Here is a 21,428-nt window from a genome sequence, read left to right as displayed (position 1 = left end):
TCTTCAACCTTGGCTCATTTTTGATATTGCGTCGGTTGTGGCATTACCGTTCGTGCGCTGGCCCCAAGCCAGTATACGTTTGTCGTATAGGTCGTTGCGTAACACGGAAATGCAACGCACAGCAGTGAAAGAAGTAGGGTATATGTGCAGAAGGAAAAAGTTAGGAGATGAAGCCGAAGTAGTTCAAGTAAGCACTGTTAGATACAGGAATACGTAAAAGGTGCGGTAGGGGGTGCTGCGTTTTGGTCGAGTCTCGATCCGATTGTAACACACTCACTTGGAAAGCTTTTAAGTCGCAGTTCTCGTCACTCTTATATAAAACTCGTTTGATCGCAGGCGTAGTCTCTTCTTACTATTCATGCATTCTTCGATTATTGCAAACGTCAATTATACGCATCTAAAATAGGGCCGGCTGGTACTGGACCAACAGTGAACCCTTGTATAAACAGGTCAACTACACAACCGTATTGCATTAGTACAGTATAACCAGGAATGCACACCTGCTTCTTGTAGCGTCGGAAGGATATATCAAATACTGACGGTGCAGTCGATGACAACGTGTGGACTACGAAAGCATCAGAAGAGCTGTGTCCTACGTTGACGTAAGCTCGAAGGCTTACAATTAGGGACGCATTACAGCGAAATAAGGTTCTTATTTGTTATAATGGTGATTGTTTCGGGATTACGAGCACTGTTTAGCTTTTGTTTCCAAGCTCCCGAGGTCCAACTTTGTCCCCGGCTATCTTGCGACGGACTGCCCACCGACTTCGCCCGTCGGGAATGGCAAAAACACAAGCCAGCCTTGTCCGTGACATCAACCACATTTTAATGACAGCTTAGATCATACACAGTTCATGACTTCCAAGTAATGCACTGGTATAGCAAGAAGGTGAGAACGACCCGGCTTTGCTTGAAATCACCCACGCATGAGTACATTAACAGGCATCGAACATTTTTTTTTTTTCATCAACTCGCAATTTTGTCTCAATCGGATGTCCATTCCCCCTCCTCCTTTTTTACTCTGCGCGCACAAAGATGGCGGCGCCTCTATGTTGCGACGATTGCCTCCCCCTTCCCCTATCTCCTTTTTTTTTTTTTTTTCACCACAACCGGGAAACATTGCCGCATTCTCTTTGAACGAACCGCAGATGACTGGGTATGCTTTTACGTCACACAACTGCATCTCATCAGGCGCGCGCGGAAGAAAATAATGATTGAAACAATAAAACAAGAGACGTTGACACAGTTGAAATGACAGTCTACACGCTATTAGGACCGAGGGCAACATGGGAGTGAACGAGGGATGGGGAAGGGACAGAGGAATCGGGGGGTACACCATGAATTATGACAGAACAAAGGGCAGGGCTTCACGTCGATACAGTGTTGTAGTTTTTTTTTTTTTTTCATCCGCGTGAACAATGGAATGCGACATTGATGTGGTGTAGATGCAACGGCGCGTGAGTGTGTGTATATATATAATTTTCTTTTTTTTTTCTTTTCACGCCTCTTCCTCCTTTCCCGTTTGATGACGTGTGCATCTATGTACCTCCCTTTTTTGTCTGTATATGCGGTATTTATATAAGTGTAGCGCTGCCGGGCGATCCTGATGACGGGTATCAAATATTTACAGAGAATAGTTTGCGAAGGCCCAGTCTTTCTTGCACGGTTATCTCGCTCTCATACTGAGGGGTTCTTCCTGCCGTCCTACATGCACCTGACGCCGGAACCAAGGCAATTTTTTTTTTTTTTGCCTTTCCCGCTCGTGCAAACGCCGAAGCGGGAAATAAAAGAGCTGTCGGGCGGTGCACGCAAGCACGGGCAGCGGACGCTAATACCTTCTTCCTTACTCGCCAGTCTAAAAATAACGAAGCGCCTTCCTGCCAGCACTGCTGCTCGCTCCTGCTGCTTACAACGAAGACGACGATCACTACGCGCGTATCCCTACACTGACATGTACACACTGCTCTGGTGAAGAACATGGATGTCTCCGTCCGTTCGATATCTGTCCAAACCCCTCTCCCCGCCGGGGGAGGCCGTGACGTCACAGTTACCGAACCACACGTTGTTCCTCCTCAAATGACTACCGCAACCTTATACACCGGTCCAACGGCGGCGCGCCGCGGTGCTGAGAAGACTCTCTGGCCTTCGAAACTGCCGTGCGTGAGATGGAGTTCATAATTTCAAGCGCAGCTTTAACAATCTGGTCATCATCTGTTGTTGGTACCCCGCCACCAGCAAGCTCTACCAGCTTGTTGCCCTTATGGTCCGCAGAGATCCGTACGGTGGTGTTTCTCGCAGCTGCGTATGTGAACAACCACCAGGTACACCACCACGTGCGCAGCTGGTACACGGGTCCAGCTGGTAACGGTGGTGACAAATCCTCAGACCTCTCTGCCTTCTAATAAATCATCTCTCTCTCAAAACGTTCTTTTGCTGCCCCTGTCTCTTACTAATGCAGTAGAAGTAAAAACTAGTGAGCTTCACTTCCGCAGCAGTGATGTCAGTGATACAGCTATTATCGATGATACTGCGTGATACGTCCCTGGTGCGTCAGTTATACCACCGAATCCTCAGATTAGATCAGTATCGATGTTTTCGAGAAGCAGCAAGAGAATTACACCCGAGATGCAAATACTCGGCCTCCTGGGATATTGACACGCAGCCGGAAATGTTCAGTATTACTACTGTACGTGGAATTTTGACATTCTGGCGAGCAGCAAAAGAACTTGTGTCAAGTATCGTCATATTAATACTAAAGTAAGCTTCCAGTTGTGACCTGACTGATAAATGCCGCGAATATCTCAGGGTTTCAATTCATGCTTGTTTCAGGATTGAACAGAAAGTCCGAACAGGCAAAGCGACCTTGGTAACTTTTGCGCACTTTGTACTTTGCCTATACCAGATTGCAATGCAAGGACTCGCTGGCCGGGTCAACGTATACAGTCTAATCATATGTGTACGCTGAATGCAAATCGCTGAAAAAGGCTGCATAACAACCTTTCGACTGCGCTCTCTGTGCTACCACGGATAGTTGCAGTCTAAAGTATGAAACTTCATGAGACAGGACGTATCGCCTCTGAAAGAAAGGCGAGACAGGCCAGAAAGTTGAACATGACATCTCCTCTCAGCACCGCGTTGTACAAAGCAAGGGACTGCCTCCGCGCCGCTGTTCTCGTACGCCTCCCACTAAAATGAATGTGGATGGAAAGCACTACATAAATAGTAATGTTTGTGTATACATATATATATTTATATATATCTGAAAAACTGACTTCGGAATTTTTTTTTCCTTCTTCAAATAATTCGGGTCGAGAGGACTCGCCATGCAAATGGCGCTTCTATACAAGCAAAGCGGTGAAATGGACAAGCGTCGGCGTGCGATTGGTCGGTCGGGCGGCGCCTTCGCGGACCCGCCCACTTTACTTTTCGAAGTGGGCTGGGAGTAGGTTGTTTTCGCCTGCGGAGAACGAGTTAATATTATAATTGTTTCTGTCTAGTTAACTCCTAGTGAAATATTTGTGAGCAGTGCCCTCAGCTTGTCTTAGCACAAATTCCTCCAGGCGTAACGAGTGTTCTTAGCAAAATACCGTTCGCTATTGGAGGAGGCGCCTGCGAATCAGTGAATTAGAAATCGTAAGTAGGAGAATATTCAAACTTTTGTAGTACGAATCGAATACATTTGTATAGGATAGATGGATTATACTGTTTCATATATACAGGTATTCAACTAATGGCTCACGGAGTTACAACGCTTTCCTGGGCATGTTTGGTCCAAGAAAATGGCTGCGTTCGGTTGGCTTTCATTTTCTGCACAGCTCAACTCAGTAAGCTGGCAATCAGAATTGACTTACAAGAACATTTATGTGCGTTAGAGCAAGTGCGATTTTTCTTTAACAGCATCTCCTTATATGTGGTGCTTTTGCTGGTTTGTTGGAGTTTGTAACAAACCGGAAAAAGTATACAGTATTCGATTCCATATCCGAAGCCGGATGTTTTGGAGTGTTCTGGTTTGGATTTGATTCGCGAATTTCCCAATACCAAAGTGCATCGAGCCTGCCTTTCTAGCGCTCGGCGATTGCGATAAGACGAGCTAAGCATTTCGTGGGGCCGTCCCGAAATTGCTGACCCCCTTACGTTCACCTCCTGTTTATGATCCCAACGCGTCGACTACGCGACCAATCGCACTCCGTGACATGTTTTATGCAAGGCGGGACGAAAACCACTAATGGATAACCGTGTACCGCTGAGCAAAAAGCCGAAAAACGGTCTCCCAAACATCTGTCGTGGTAAATGCAAACGCAATAAATTAGCACTATGAGGAGAGATCAGCAAATTGAGAACAATATGGCACGAACCACATTTCTCTTGCTTGCCTCCAAACATACATCTATCTGTTTCATCGGGTTTTCTTTTTCAGTAGTTCTTTGCGTTTTTTTTTCCTTCTTGGCATGACTCTGTGTAACACAGCGTTGGCTCAATCCTCAAAAGAGAATAAAATAAACCAACCACAAAATGAGCAGCACATATTCACAAATTGTAAGAAAAAAAAACAAACTAACAGCACATGTAAAATAACCTATGTACACAAGAAATTCACAACCACATTCTCTAAACAAGCGTAGAGGGTTTCTCACCGAATGCTCCAGGTAACATGTGAAGTTGTAAAAATAAAACTCAATATTGTACATTCCTTCTTATTCGCACCAGTGTTAGTGGTGTGTATAGGCGTAAAAACCTGAGACAAGAAAAAGTAACACGGTGGCCGAGAAAAAAAAAAAACAAAGTTGAGACAGTAATAATCAGCCAGTGAACACAGGTTCATCTCTTCACACACTCCACTCATATACCCAGCAAGGGGTCGAAACAAATGCACTGAGCCATCGATGCGAAAAAAAAAATGAAGCAAGCAAAAAAAGCAGTTCGCTCGTGTCACGAAGAAACGAAGCATCACCATTCACAACACACTTTTTCTTTACCCACAACAACACTTCCGAGAAAACTATGGTACAGCTGTAAGAGATATCTCAATATAACACACTCAGCTAGGAGGGCAAAATCTAGGAAACGAAACACAAACGGGAGCACCCTACACTTTCTCGTCAGCTTCAATCTATTTCCTCCCTCGCGTTGTCCTTAAATTATTGAGTTTTTTTCACCTTCGCCTCTTCTTGCCTTGGCTGCTCCTTCCCAACCACCTTTTTCTTGTTTTTCTCTCTCAGCAGCAAGCCACCCCACAGCCCATCTGAAACCCCTGAGTATGCGCTCACGTCAATACAACGACAATCTTCCGTTAGCCTTTCGTCACTTCAACCTTCAGCTCCGAGTTATTTTCTTTTTTTCGCGTACATGCCTGAAGACACCGACACACACATAGGCACCGTTTCACATAGCGTCCGCTGTGTCTAGGCATCATCACACAACTCGCGTCATAAAGTCAGTCCTCGTAGCCGATAGAGTGAACAGTTTTTGTATCTCTTGTTCTTCCTTCCTTGCCTCTTTGCCTTGGCCCGTGTTTTGTCGAACGCCGTGAGCTGGCGTTGGTGGCTCGACGCCACAGCAGCGCCGCTCGGCGATTGGAGGAGGACACGGGCGACGAATGACGTCATCTCTGGAACGATTTGCAGCGTTGGAGAAACAGAGGTTGAGGAGAAGGGATAAACAGTTCGTGGTCACACACAAGTCCTTCGCGTGTGTTTCTCTTGTAGGTATGTGTTTTGTGTGTTTGCGCACGTGTGTGTGCTGGTGTACAACTTGTAGCTTTCACTTTTTCTTTTTTGTTTGTTTGAATCCTGCCTCTCTCACTCCTCTATTATACCTTCGTTTTACACTTTACAGATCATACATACTTTATATATATAAATATATCTTTTTTTTTTCCTTCTTATATTGTGTGTGTGTCTCTGTTTTAGCGGTGTGACACACTGTGTATCCTTCGTCTTACATTTTTTTTTTGGTGCCGTCGATGACCGGTGTTGGGTGTCGTGCACAGCCAATGCTTCCTTAGAGCGCACACTCGGCTCAAGGTGAGTGGTGGTTCATCTCAGAGTGTCCCTTCAGGGTGGTGCTTTTTTTTTTTTTTTCACCACAGACACACACAGCACGAACGAACAAGAAGAAAGTAACCCGTTGCTCCTCTCCGCACTCACCCACACAGTTCACTCGGATGAGGCGGGATGACGCTGGAGGAGGAGAGGTGGTGACGTTGATGGTGACACCCTCGTGAGAGTGTCCCGGGTGCTCCACGACGCACGACTCGGCTGTGGGTGACACCCGCTGGTGAAGAAGAGGAAGTCACCGGCGCGAGGTGATGACGTTTTTTTTTCGTCCGGTGGGTGTAGAGGGCGTGCGCGTCGGAAAGCCAGTCCTCGCGTACACCTGGAGGCGTGTTCACAGCCGAAGGCCTTTTTTCTTTTTTTCTTTCTCCAAGCCTCTCTTCTTCCTCGAAGCCTACAAGCCAGCGGCTTCCACGCCTCGGCGGGCGTTCGGACGACGTCGATTCGTGTGGGTGTTGCGTGAGTCTGGTTGGTTGGCGCGAGTCCTAATGGTTCGAGCGCACGGAGTTGAGGTCACGTTTCCTCTCCTCGCGGAAGTCTATGCCACACGGGTCGTGTTTTCAAGAGTTTTCAATGTTCTTCTCCTTTTTCTCGTCGTCGTCGCTGTTTTTGCTTGTTTTGTTTTTCTTGTGTTCGTCGGAGTATGATACCACACGTATGACCGCGACATGCACTTCTGGGTAAAGCTATTCCTTGACCGGATCCTTTCTTTCTCTTTATTTTTGTTCAACAATGCCGATAAGCTCGCCAGTCAATGAGAATTGGACGCCTGCGTTTCTTCCGTTATTTTTCTTTCTTTGTTTTACTTGTACGACGTGTTGGCGCGACTTTCGCGATAGGAATTCTTGTCGTACGTTCGGCTTTGTAAATTTCGCGTAAGGATCCAGGCCTGAGCTCTGCTTATCCCAGTATGTCGATCACCACGCGCGTAGATAAGACAGTCGTTGTTATTCTCACGTTTGTTTGTCTCCCGAAAAAAAAAAGGGGGCTTCACTGCTTCGACACACCGCACTATGTAAGATAGCTGCCATCCTCTGCTGCGGAGGATTATGGGAGATGTCTCGAAAGAGTTCTGCTCGTTTGTTAGAGCTGGTAGCGAAGCTGAATCTCCGATATGAAAAGGCAGTTAGGTTTTTATTGGATGTGCCACGCTGTGACGAACCGATCAGGGGCAGGTTATTGGTCGACCAAGATGGAATATTGGCCCAGTTGCGATTCTCAGATCAAATTCAAGCGAATTGTTTGATATTAAGAATGCTCTAATCTGAGTTATCAAGTCCGCAGCGTAAGCCACTGACAGCGTAATAGTTTTGGGTGGAGCTGATTAATTAGGTGTAGCTCTCGGCAATTTAGTCATGGGTGGCCAAAAAGTTGAATAACCGGCACCAGATGGCGTTCGTCGGCGCTAGCTTGACTGAGGCGGTGTACGCACGGCGGCGGATGGTTATTATTTATTTCATTCGGGCCACTTGCTTGGATTATTTTCAAGTTTGGTCGTGTTACGTCTCCTCCGAGAGAAGTGAAAAAGAAGAAGCTCTGTACGCACATGGCAGCCGAAAGAAAGCAAGGGTAAGGAGTGGGGTGGGGCGTCGTTTTTTAAAGGCAATTTGAGTGAGAGTGCTTTTTTTTTTTTTTTTTTTTTGGATCGAGCGTTCACGTAAGAACCCGACGCGAACATCAGAGGAACTGCAGCTACCCGTCGCCACCTCGAGGAATGAATGAGTATTGTAATGCAAGCATAGTTCTTTTTCAGACGAGGTGTAAAATTTTGGAACTTCGGCGCTCCTGGTTTATTTTTTAGGCCGTGAACATGGTACTGACCCTAATATTGTAACGTTATTAGCGCAACGCAGCATTATAATTGACGTTATGCAGCTCAGAGCAGCCCAGTCGCGCGATATAAGCAATCGTTGAAATATTCCTTCAAGATTCTGGCACATCGTGCTGGATAAAGGAACCACGCAATCTGGCCGCAGTTGCGAGAAACTACGTTGGTGATTGTAGTGTTGCTTACATCTGAGAGGCGCGAGTGACACGCAAATTCCGCGCTTCCACTTAGCACAATAATGTTCGATATCAAGATAACCACAGTTTAGGATAACCTCAGCTGTGCACGTACAAAATGAAAACTTTGCGCTTAAGGTATAAGGTGGATAAGCGCTTGGGCATCGATTTCCTACTCCAAATTCTGCGTTCCTCTGATCACGCGACGGCTTCCGGTATTTCGTTTTCGAATGAGTCAGTTCGCCGGAGTTATTGTACGATCGCCGCCTACATCATGCGGGGAGATCAGTCGATGAGGGATCGTTTCGACGACGGACGCGTCTCGTGACCGCGCAGGCGCGTTATGACGTCACGAGATTGCGAGGGCAACGAAGAGTGGATAGAAAGAAAAGAGGAGGTTAACGTGAATCACGAAAGAGACGAAGAGCCTCCAGAAAACAAGTACGAGCGAACTTGAACAAACGAACGAACGAGGCGGGATCGACTGTACTTTTTTTTTTTCAGCTTTTCTTCCTTTCTCGAATAAATTTTTGTTTTCCTCGTCACCTCCTTTCCTCAATCTGTTCATTGCGGGCATGTCGAACGGGAGAAACAAGAAGAGAGAGGGGGATTGTTCAAACAAACGGTTGTTATGAGAACGGCAGCAACTGCCCTGCCTACGCCTTGGTTTCGCTGTGCATGTGCGAGTGGTGGTCGGGGATCACCTGCGGAATCTGGGGTGGAATGGTGTTGGCCATCTTGTGCTCCTTCTTCCACTTCATGCGCCGGTTCTGGAACCAGATCTTGATCTGCCGCTCCGAGAGGCACAGCGCGTGCGCGATCTCGATGCGCCGCCGCCGCGTCAGGTAGCGGTTGAAGTGGAACTCCTTCTCGAGTTCCAGCGTCTGGTACCGCGTGTACGATGTCCTCTGCCGCTTCGTCTCACCCATGGCGTTCACGCCGTCTGCACCAGAGAGAGAGAGGGAAGAAGAACATTAGGATTGCCGGACTCATGAGGAAGAAGAGGAAGCTATGGCCACGGTGCTGCAGGTTCTCATCAAAAAACGCTTTTGTCGTGTGTCTGTTTGTGGGCGTGCGTATAGAGCGTGTCTGTGTGTAAGCGCTCTATGCCTCGTGTGTACGGGCAACAGCGTGCGCGCGCGGACGCGCCGGCGTCCTCCTATAGAGTGGTCCTGCGCGTTCGTGCGTGTGGCCGACGCCTAATGGTGCTAAATCACAGACCACCACGGAGGACTCTGCGCGGAGAGCGTCCTTGCAAATGCATCTTCCTGCGAAAATCTTCCGCGATTACAGGCTTTCTTTCTTTCTTTCTTTCTTTCTTTCTTTCTTTCTTTCTTTCTTTCTTTCTTTCTTTCTTTCTTTCTTTCTTGTTTCGTTCGCTTACTATTTTCTGCCCGCTCAGCGCATGCGCGGAATGCATTTGCCTGTCGTACACACTGCGAAGGCAGGCCACTATAACAAAGACTCGTCTTTCTCTCGCAAGTTCTGACATCGCGTGGCGAGAAATAAACATCCGCCTACTATACGCTTTTCTGGTTGAGGTTGAATAGAGGCGAAACTGGGCCCGAGTTCACGAAGTCTATTAAGTTATAAGTATTGTTCGCGAGAGAAAAATGTTAGCCACTCCCGAAGCGGGACATATCATTAGTGAAGGATGTCGACCAATGGCGAATAGCGCTTACGAACGACAAGCTTTGCGAACACTTTTGGATCTGCTGTATCCGTTTTTTGTTTTTTTTTTTTTTTAAGGGAACGAGGTATTTTTTGTCGAACAGGGTACATTTCCTTTTACTATAAGCCCTGCTGAATAGCGGAAAAAGGTAAGCTATAACAAAGCGGCTACTCGCAACAACACATGGACGAGTACAAAGGAATCTCGTTGATACCATCTTCACGGAAACCGGAAATTCAGACGTATCATCCGGAAACCACACCATCCGAAGCAAGATTTAAATAAGTAGGAATACAGGTGCACTTGGCGAAAAACTCAACAGCACAGGCTCATGTTGCGTCGAGTGATACTACACCGCATAACACGTTATGCGGGGCAGCATCACACTACGCCGCACGAACCGCAGCCAACGCACTATCTCACTGTTGAAATAGCTTGACAGTTTGCACTGAACTGTCTTCTTTTAAATATCGGTAAAAAGGGTCAATCGGGAAGTTAAAAGAGTGCTGCCATTTTTTACTGCTTTATCACCTACGCTTTTTCCTATGGGAAGATGGCTGAAAGTAGATATAGTATCAACGCGGTGCCACCGCACACACACACACACACACAAAAAGCACACGCTTAGATTTGAGCAGTAGTGGTGGTGGCGACATCTTGTGGTACTGCCTTCAACCGTATATTCCGATCAGTGTATACGCACTGTACACACTGCTTTGCGGCATAATAGTCTGCAGCGATGTAACGACTAACGTGAAGGTATTTTCGTGTCGCTTTTTTCTTTTTTTTAAGGTTGTGCGACATTTGCCATTTGCAACGCTTTCCTGTCGCTCGCATCGCTGCAAGGTGTCCTTACCAACACATGCTGTTTCCGAACACACGTTTCCCAGGAAGCCTCGGTACGAGGCTATGCTACATGCAACAAGCCGATATACTGCTCCCGCTGCACTGAAGCTCACTTATGGCAAATAGTTTACTCTGGCTTATATAAAATAGATACGTATCCTCGTGTGTTCATGAGTGTTTTCTCTCACCACATAACGTTTTGCGGCTGTACGCATCTTTAGTACACGAAATTAACACTTTTCGAGAACCTGTAGCAGCACAGTGAAACGACAGCAGCTTCTTGTATTTTGGTCATCCTCGAACCGATCGTACCCTACTCATAATCCAAACTTTCCGCATGGGACGTCCTACGTTGAAAGGTGTGGTTCTTTCATTTGGATTCCACGGCACTCAGGATACCATAGAAACATCCGCTAACTGATTTTCACCTCACGCCGGCCGGCTGACTTTGCAGGAAGGCCATTTCATTCGCATAAGCGTTCGTAATAATGACTAACACGCGACAACCTATACAGACGACAAAACGACTCACGCGTAAATAAACCAGCGTCGGCTAATCACATACGGAAGGTCTAGTGCCGAGTAGTACGCTCGCACTCATGCAGTTTACGATTGTCGCTATATTTGTCTTCGTGTTTTGGCACGTAACGTCTGCAATCATACACCTAGCAAGCCCAGATCTGACGTTCTTCGCGTAAGGGGACACGAGGAGTCTTAAACCATATATATATACCGGCAATTCGTTCATGGCATTGCCATAAATAAGGCGGTTGTCGCTGACACGCGTGCATACGCGACAGTCAAGGTCGAGATAACGCTGCCCATAACGACGGCAAGCCTCATTAGCACTGCCGCAGGCTGCAAGAAAACGTCGCGTCGAATAACGCGATGGTTATCATTCATTTCCGCGTAGGAGTCAGAGCAGAACGATGAAGCGAGCCCAGAAGGCGCGAAAGTATTTTATCGCAAAAACTGCGCCAGCTCAGTGAGACAGTGTATTCGCGAAAAATATTATAACGATTCTGACAGCTTCACAGCAGTCGATGAAATCCTCCTATGTGCTGGAATAAAGACTATACTCTCCAACATTGAAACAAGACCCAAAGAGAGTTCGTATACATGAAGCAATTAATTTTGTCGTACACCGCTTTGGTAAAACAGAAGCTGTGAACTTGAAACACACATGCGCACGCAGAGGTTAACACTAGTCGGCTACGTTTACTTGCTGATTTCGTACTTGGCATTTCGAAAGAATGAGTAGACAGGAGGGTACGTATAGCATCCTAAATTGTTCACCATTTGTTCTCAACATCAATGTATGTAGTCTGCAGTGCCACGCCTAATACGTACACAAAGCGCAGTCGTACATCAGTTGCAAGGTATACATATTTAAAGATAAATGAGGTAATGTTAATAGTAAGGGTATGGTCTAAACAATAAAAACAAGAAAGCTAACCTTTAACTACTTTAAAATAGTACCAGCCGGTGATATAAGTGAACAGGTTCCGGAAGTGAGTACCGGACACATGAGTACCGACCACGGTGTAAGAGTACGTATATATTCTAGCACAGTGGTGCTCACTACACACATCGAAGTCAAAACTGCAGAAAGAAAGAAAGGATGACTACAGGTGCGCGTTCAACCCTTTAATTGCGTTCTTCATTATATACGTCACATTCTCGCATTTGCTTTCGTGTAGCTATTCTAGTATTCTCACGTTTATTTTGCACTACGCGCAAACTTTACCAACCATACATTTAATAAGAAACCCCGACGGCAACAGGCTGGACGAGGCCACTTTGTACGGATCACTGAAAATGACCATGTCAAAAAAAAAAAAAAAAACCCCAAGGAAGAAATAAACAATTTGGAAACGCCCAACGAGCTTAAACGAAGCACGAAACCCGCGACTAGCGGAAGGAACATGTCTGCAAACAACGCCGAGACTCGAGAGAAAGCCCGGAAAAAGTAAGAGAAGCTGTTTACCCAAAACCGGGGCGTCTCGCAATTTGTAAATGGCTGAATAAATAAATTATGCTCACGTCAAGGGGAAGGGCGGCCGCCGCTTTTGCCGGCAGGCGTCTCGCGCGCAGAGACAATCGCCGCCGTAAACAGCACACACAAAAAAAAACAACGGTCCCGCACGCACAGGTCGCGCGACCGTATAAATCTTGAGAAATTAATCTTCGCGAGGCAAAGAAGGGAGCCGAGGCGGCGCGACCGGAAAGGAACTTGGTGCCGAGAGGCGAAGCGAAAGAGCCGCCGGCGGTGGCTGCACGCAGTAAACCCGTGCCGCCGCGTCAGTCTGCGGCTTCTTCGAGAGGCGGAAGGAGGTGGAGAGGGGGCCAAGAAGGGGGAGGGGGGGAATTGCTGGAGGCGAGAAGAAGCGAGAAGCAATGAGCGAGGCTTCGTTCGCTCGTCGCGCTAGAAACCCGCGAATGCGCACCTCTTCCCACCGAATACAGCTTCCTTCATCTCTCCACGCACGACATGTTTTCTCCTATATACTACTCTTTCGCAAGGAGGCAGCGTCTTGCTTCTTTTCTTTTTTTCTATTTTTTTTTTTTTTTTTTTTTACTGGGAGCTTCTGGGAAGACGCTACGCGCTTCACTTCATCCTAGCCTCCCTCCCGGTTTGTCTGGCAGCCTCGCCTCCACACCTTCTACTCCACTTTGCAATCCTGATGGCACTTCTTTGACTGCGCGACGTTCTCCTGGTAACTCCTTCTTCGGCGTCTCCGCCGGCGGCGAGACTTTCTCGGTCTTGTTTTTTGCTTTCCTTGGAGAGTGTACGTTGACGACGCAGCTTCTACAGTTCTACAGCCTGCTGCTGCGTTGCAGACAGACAGGGAGGGCTTGTGGGAGGGGGCGCCGCGACGCGTCACTGGAGCGGGCTGCCGCAGGCAGCAGTCGAGAAATTCGCGAGGCTGCAAGCAGCGGCGCATCGGTGCTTGGGGGCTGCCCCGACGCGCACGTGTAGACGAGGCAAAGGCAGGAAAGGCAGCCAAGCACGCACTCACGTCGCTTCGCTTCGCCGTCGTCAGACACGCTCGCCTGGCTTGGGCCTAACCTCAAGAGCTCCCCCCGAGAAAATGAACCCGTAATAATTGCGTGTTCCGCCCTCCCTGACCATTCACGGGCGGCGGGCAGGTTGATGCATCGCCACCGAGAAACCGGTCTCCGCCACAGAGAGAACATTTACTTCTTTTTCTTCTTTAATTTATTTCTCTCTTCGTTCGTTTGGTCGTCCAAGCAAAGCGCCTTGCTTCGTTCACTTCTGGGGTTGTCTTGCGGGCTCTTGTATTTTCAGGCTTCCGTAGAGAGGGCTTTTTCTTCGTGATCCCGATGCCTCGGGCAGTCCATGGCGGCTACTACTACTACTTCCAGCCAGCCCCACGTTCCTACCGACTCGCTTACCTTTCTTTCTCTACTTTTTTTCAGGGAGCACGGACAGTCGCGGCAGCGTGTGCGCGTACACTCAGTGGCGTCGTCACTCCGGTCGGATCGTTAATAGATCACGAACTCTTCATATCCGAAGAGCTAGTCCACCCCTAGTGGGCACCGCCGTGCGGAGGGTACTACGCCTCAGGGGGGGACGTCGCAGCATTCTCGGGAATTTCCCTGCGGCTTTCATTTAGCCACCGGTAGGTGGCGCGCGCGACAGAGTGCGTTGACCGGCGCTTCAGTCCGGCACGGGACAGGAGGATCGGGGCGGTCAGAGAACAAGTTGCAAGATCCCCTCCGGCAGGCCACTATAGAAGAAGAAGCCACGCAATAACGCGTGCACGGGCGTGATAGAAAGGAGTGGCTTTGCATCGCCCCAACAGGCCGACCGGGCATAGAAAAGCACGCAGCTCCTGCGAACGTATTCTCGACCGGGCTTCTTTTTCTGCTCCCCCCTCCTTTTTTTCTCTTCTTGTTTCGTCCCGATGTTGTGAGCAAATTGCTTCCAGATCGAACCTAGATCGCACAGAGGTGGGCCCGGTCGGTTTGCCGCCGCCGAGCGCGATGATGACTCCGGAACCATGTAGTGGAACTAGTGCTGCCGCCCCGTGCAGTGCTCCAGCACGCCCTCCAGCATCGCACTTGGTGCACGGGGCATGTCGATGTGGAGATATGCATATTTAATGTGAATCTCATTTCCGACCAAGGCGCTGACTGCGGCGACAAGATTTCTGTTCTTTTTTTCGCCAGTCTGGACGCCGGAATGCTTAATTCGGCTAATTGCAGAGAGCGCTCTGTAATTTGGAACGTCGCGAGAACACGGGCCAGCCCTGTCGTGAAGGCAAGTTCACTCCCCTTCGGCACCTCGGCCCCACATTTACACAGAATTACGCCCCGCAGAGATGTCTTGCAAAGCAAGGTCGTCTGTCCCTCTTGGTATGTTATGTGTGTACCTACTTAGACGACGTTGCGACGCCAACCCTGTCGTTACAGGAATGTCTGGATTCGACAGGTCCCATGTTAAAATAGCCCAGGTTTTCTCTGGGTGCCCGCTGGGCTTGTGTAGCAAGTCACCATGTTCGTAGGAACGTGAAGTTGCTTCTTGTTTTGTGCGAAATCGGCTGATAATATTCTGTCATTCTCGGCCTTGCGTGCACAGAAACATTCGTCTTCCACTAAAAATACTCGTGAATCATTCGGCCAATCCTAATGCTCGACATCTCATTAGCGAAGGCCGCCTACCGATGGCAAAGAACGTTTGCGAACAAAAGCCGTGGGAGTTGTAGCTTTGTAGACGTGTGGACAATAGCGTACTCTGATGGCAGCTTTTGTCTTGCAGTCACTTGTGAGATAGTATAGACCCCGTAAGTCACACCGGAGGAACTGAAGTGACCAATGCGGCGAGTTGGGCGGGTTATAAAGCTGCATGTTCGCATAAACCGGAGTTACGCTAAAGCCGAATTCACGAAAGCTTTTCGTTCGTAAGACTTTTTTGCCATTGGATGGCAGCCTTGGGTAATGATATGCGTATTTTTAACATCACAATTCTTTGAGATCTGCTCTCAGATGCACTCACGGCGTCAAACTTTGTTATTGTTTGTTTTTGTGCAATGACGGCCCTCAACGTATACATCAATGGTGGTTGGCGCAGGTCGATGACTTTCAACGTCGTTCATCCAGCATTCCCCACAGACAACTTCCGTAGGACTCGTCTTTCCTGCATGCTAGCTCTCTATCGATTCTTATATAGGGCGAATCAAGAAAGTTATTACTCTAGTACAGTTCGTAAGAACGAAAGCCGTCTGGGAGCAACAGTGAACATGTTATTAGAGGAAGCCGCCGACCAGTGAGAGAAAGTTCGTACTTACAACAACTTGTCAGTTCAGTTCCTGGGCACGGATTCACAAATATTTTTGTTTGCAAGTGCTTTTTTACCACTGCCAGGCTGCCTTTGGTAAAGACACGTCCAGCAACACGATTGGCTAAAATTGTCACTCACCAACAATTTAAAGGAGTACTGACACGATTTTAAAGTGCAGCAAAACGGACGTTTTTGGTTTCCTTGGCATGTAGTGTTAATGTTCTCCCCACACCGCATCCGGGAAACACGTATAAATATTTAAGTTTGATTTTAAAGTTTTCATCTCCCAGCATCTGCAAGGCAGCTTCACCGCATGGAGAGCCCTATGACGTTTCAAGTCAGCTCACTTGGTTTGCGAAGTCTGGGTTCTGCGTGCAGCCTAAATCACAGAAATCGCTGTCGGAGGCACTGGACGACAGTTCACTCATCATTAACCACGTTCGACTGACAGCAAAGGACAGCAGGTGCATATTTCGTGGGTTGCAGTCTGCCCGTGACGTCACGGGCAGACTTGACACGTCACTATGAAGCCGCCCTCTCGAAACCGAAACCGAAACTGCTGGTTGAAAGAAGCGGTATTAAAAAATATATGCAATGCATCCCCAGGCACCACGACACTCTTTTTAGGGTTCTCGACACCCGTGCTTTTATTTAGAGCACCAACCCGCAAAATTTTAAAATTCATGTCAGTACTCCTTTAAGTGTAAGACATTTTCGTAATCTCTAAAGCATATCCATTAGTTTATTATTGTGTGGCAAGCGGGTCCTTCCCTCTTTCATTAAATAACAATTGAATATTAGCTACGAAAGTACAATATCTAATGTTCATCATGCAGTTTGACACTGTGAGGTTACAGGAGGGAGAACTCACTCTGCAATTACTACAATAAATTTATAATTCCCGCCAGTTCGTAGATATGTATTATTATTGTTACTGCTTCACTGAGAAACGTTACGTTGTCACCTATCTGGTGCTGCTTAGCGCCCCAAGTGACAGGCTTGTTTGACTCACAACGTGTTCTTTCATAATTCATGTGAGTTATGAGAGATGTATTAATTTGCTGATGTATTTTTGAGAATTAGAAGTCCGGGACGCAAGATTTTAGTGAAATATAGAGATTTTCACATTAGCTTTACCAAATACCTTTGAATGGCGAAGTTGGTATAAAGTAACGTATGACAACAACCAGGAGCTAAGTTACTTGGATAAGTGATCACAGAACAGTGCTCACCTAAGAAGGTTCAGGAACGTTCACTTATGTTAGAATTGAGCAGGAAAAAAAAAGACGTAAGGCTAGGAAAATGTCATGCGTATCATGGATGGACGGAGGCAAAACTTTATTAAGAGTCCTGAGGTGCGCCACTCAGCGCGCGGAGGGCCGCTGCCACGGTGGGACAGTCAGGCATGCTGACTCTTATGCGCCATAGTATGTCACAAACAAACAAGAGTGTCCAATAAGAACCTAGAAATGTCGATATGAATAACAACGGCAAGTTTCAAATTACAGAATGTCAATTTTAGTACACACAGCGCTTTGTCAGAATCGCGGTCATCTCGCACATATATAGCTCGTGCCAATTGAAAAAAAAAAAAAAGTACTACACTGATGTTTGGGTGGGAGGCGGACCTCATGATATGCAAACTGCATAGCCTTTTCCCCCATTTTTCGTTCTTTCATTATCTTCAATGTGACCGTTCTTCTCAAAGATACCATAGAAACTTCAGATTATTCCGCGTGAGTGTACGGAGTATAGCACACAGAGACAATCTCTTTGCCATGCTTTCAACAAGTTAGACGACCAGACTCTATCAGAAGAAAGACTACTACGCCATCGTCCGGACATAACGTCGCAGAAGAAAGCTTTACAAGCACTACCAGCCTTCCTGCGATCTACTGGCCTGTCAGAACGCCTCTGAGCGGAACGCTCTCGTGTTTTTTTTTTTTCTTTATAATTTTTTTCCCTGATAATTGATTTTCTCTCTCACTCTTTCAACCCCCTATTCCCTAGCCCTAGTGCAGGGTAGCATACCTGATACAAACTTCTGGTTAACCTCAATGCCTTCCTCTGCTCTCTCTCTCTCTCTCTCCGCAACGACGTTCGGAAGTATATGGTTGCAGCAAACGAACGCGGGTGCTTCCAACGATATTAGGAATTTGCAGTAAAACCAACAATGGGTGCGTCACTTGCCGGTTGTATGCTCTGAGAAAAAAAATAAAACAAGAGTTTTTTTTACTTTTTTTTAGTACTGACTTGCCACGTGTATGACTCTCTTTAAAGAGACACGTGAACTCTCTTTGGAGATCATAATCCCCTTGTCGGAGAGTCGTTGGACCCAAAAGAGAATTAATGTGACTCTCTAAAAAGAGTCATATTAATTATCTACGTGGCGAGTTAGGACTTACCGAAAAGAATAACACACAGTCTTTTTCTTTAGAGTGTGCATATCCTTGTTGCAACCTTCGGCATTGTGCTGGCGTGTACTGTCGTGGTCCTTGGGCGCTCCGTCCCCTTGGTCACTTGGGGCTACACTCTCTAGCGAGAAGCCACAGCCGTGACCCCGACTTCCCGGCATGATAGCCACCGTTATGCAGCTTATACAGAGTCAGCGATTATACGGGCTTATAACGCAAGCCGTGCCGACGTCAGCGGCGCTCCTCCCGAACGTCGCAACAAAAAGCGCTGAGCTCAAAGCAGAGCAGTGGGAGAACTGGACTGAAAATAAAAATAAAAAAGGGGTGGAAAGAAAGATGATACAAGAGGCAGATAAAGAGAAAATAGTTTCGATGAAAAAGGAAGCTCTGCAGCTACGTTTTTAGCTGGTCCCCCCCTCTCTCTGAGAGCGCGGGAAACGCTGTATCTCGCGGGCCGTCCAATCGTGAGCGTGCGCCCAGCACACACACACAGAGCGGCGGGTCCCTGACAGGCGGTCGACTTGACGCTTGATGAAGATGAACGAGAGCAGCAGCAGACTCCCGTCCCGTCACCAGTCGCAAAACCGACGCGTGGGCGAGGAGGTGGCGGCGGCGGGGTGGCGTGGTACCAGCGTGGCGGCTTATATATGCGCAGGCTGGCCGGACGCCGGCAGGACGACAAGCGGCGGCGGCGGCATCACCGCTGAAGCGAGCGGGGTCTGCACGATAACTGAAGGCGCCTTGCCATGCGCGCGCGAGTCCGGATGTAGCAGCAGCAGCCGCCGTCCGAGACGATGCTTTCGACGGCTAAGGATCGCGCGCGCACCTTTTGCGGGGCTGCTTGCACGTCTTCTGGGGAAGCCCCCGTCGTCTCGGGAGGCCGCGTTTGTGCGTGCGTCGGGAAAGCCGCCGCGTGGCATAACGTCCGCAGCACGGCGTGGAAAATGATCGATCCGGGAGCTGTTTTGGAGCTGCGGTCTTCTTAAGAGAACGGCCGAAGGGAGCGAGAGGGTGAGGAGAGAGAGAGACTGCGTATTTGGGGAGTTTCGTTTGCGACGGCGTATTGGACAGCGGCTCCGGACCTCTCCACGCTGCACGTATAGCATAGTGCGTATATGTGCGGCAAAGAAGAGTGATAAACAGCCGGCGGACACGGCTGCATGGTTCTCGGGCCCGAAAGCTTTCTGCGAGCTCGTTGCGATTGTTGTTGTGGCGGCACAACTGCGTGCGGTGCGTTTCTTTTCTTTCTCGCGTGCGAGCCGACGGTGATGGATGGGGCCCTGGGAGAGCGGACAGGCGGCGCATCACGCATGTTGTGTCTGTGCACACGGCACACACGCTCGACAAGACAAGCCGATTGGCTCGAATCGCGGTGAAATGACGACGAAATGTGGTGACGCGCGTTCGGCTCCCTCTTCCCCGAGGAGCCGACAGAGAGGAAGGACAGTGAGGAGTTTAGCGCATACACGGTTGGCTCGGAAAATGAGAGGCAGAAATTGATCGGGCGCGACGTCGGTCAAGGCTGATGTCGCAAAAGCTGAGCCTCGCCGAGGGGCGACGTGAGCACTGAGCAGAAAAGAACAATGCTAGGCGAAGCTTCGTTTCTCGTAAATGAATCCGCACCTTTTCAAGGTGTCTTTGCACAGCGTTTTTCGATCTATCGGTATATAGAGCGATCGGGCTGGATGACATGGCACGATGGCTTGAATATTGTATTGAAACAACTGCACGAGGCCTTTTGCAGACAAACTTCGCTTTAGGGCTGCGATACCCTTTACCCGTCCTACATCTTCCACTGCATCTTCTATTGCCTAGCTGCTGCATAATGTTAATCGACCTTTATGCATGAGCACTGCCCTAGGCATTTACGGTGCCGTCAGCAGAGCTATTGCTTCCTTTAACCAGTCTCTTAATCCATTTCCTACGTCAGAAACAATATAAGTAGAACATCGAGCGCCGTCGGTGCATTGTTTCAAGTTAACTTGGTCTAACCTAACTCGACTCAACGAATTATTGTTATTATTTTAATGTTATGGAGTTAAGTAAACCTGGACGACCTAACTGGGACGCATCGGCATGAGGGGCTATTTTCCAAGCGTAGAATTAACTTCATCTAAATAGTCTCAGGACAAACGCGAGTGTCCAGTTGGCCCACGCATTCTCACTCAATGAAGGGGCTAGCCCTTCGAACCTGGGAAATCAGCCGCACGACCTCGGGGGTCATTATACCAGTGGGGGGGGGGGGGGGGGTAACCTCATTGTGCATTGAGACTGGTAGACACACAATGAGGAGCGATTGCACGCATGCGCTCGTTATACGCAATTCAATCGCAGACAAAGAAACACTCCTCCAGCGACCCCTGGTCCCCACCGCGTTTTTAACCGCCGGTGGTCGGTTTGCCGCGAGGGCGCTCGATGTTCTGCATCGCGCTCGCTGCCAGTCCATGGCGAGCGCACGTAAACCCAGCGGCTGAAGCAGCATGGCGGGCTGAAGAGACCGTAGCCAAACCGGCGCTGTCTCGCTCTTTTGGGTACGTGCGATTCTTGTGTCTGTGTGTCACTTTTTTTGCTCCCCCGCGACGACGATGCTGCGTTGTTGGTCCCTGTGCGATGCGCTGCAGCCCTGACAGTCCTGCAGGAGCTACCCCCCCTTAACTTGCAGCCACCCTCGAGGCCGGTGGGCGACGAAGTAGCTTGCACGAGCGTCTCGAATTCTGCTTTGTCCGCGCGGCTGCCGAAAAAATGTGTCTACCTTGCGCGCGGCGGTCGAGGGACGCGCGCGCTCTCGGGCTGCCAGTTGTTTATCGCGACCGAGCGACCATTTTTCATTCGCCGAGTCCAGCGCAGCGGCATTGTGATGGATGGTCGCCGCGAGCTCTTTTGAAAGGCGAGTATAAGAAGCGCGCCCTGTTACTCTCCCTGCTCACCCTCACTCTCTTTCCCTCCCCCCCTTCTTCGCTCTCGATCGCGCAGCGAAAAAGCTGGCCCGATGCACCACTGTTGGACTCTGTTACCTCCACTGCCATCGGGTCTGCGGCTCAGCTTGGAACCGACAAGCCGACCCGCGGTTTCTACTCTTGTCGAAAGAAACTGCACCCCCTGCCTCCCCCCCTCCTCCCCTTTTCCTCCAACCA

General features: G+C 48.7%; 1 protein-coding gene across 1 annotated transcript in view; it reads right to left on the bottom strand.

Annotated features, from left to right (window-relative positions):
- Positions 1 to 802: 802 nt before the first annotated feature.
- The window catches only part of LOC119394285 (homeobox protein Hox-A5), a 76,255-nt gene continuing 55,629 nt past the window's right edge, over positions 803 to 21,428 (bottom strand). The window contains exon 2 of the mRNA XM_037661567.2: positions 803 to 9,000. Coding sequence (XP_037517495.1) covers positions 8,714 to 9,000 — 287 coding nt within the window. The 3' untranslated portion in view covers positions 803 to 8,713. The remainder of the gene's footprint in view (positions 9,001 to 21,428) is intronic.

Source organism: Rhipicephalus sanguineus, chromosome 5 (assembly GCF_013339695.2).
Source record: "Rhipicephalus sanguineus isolate Rsan-2018 chromosome 5, BIME_Rsan_1.4, whole genome shotgun sequence".
Lineage (NCBI taxonomy): Eukaryota > Metazoa > Arthropoda > Arachnida > Ixodida > Ixodidae > Rhipicephalus > Rhipicephalus sanguineus.
Note: the sequence above shows the minus strand (reverse complement) of the source record. Positions and strands in the feature narration are given on the sequence as shown.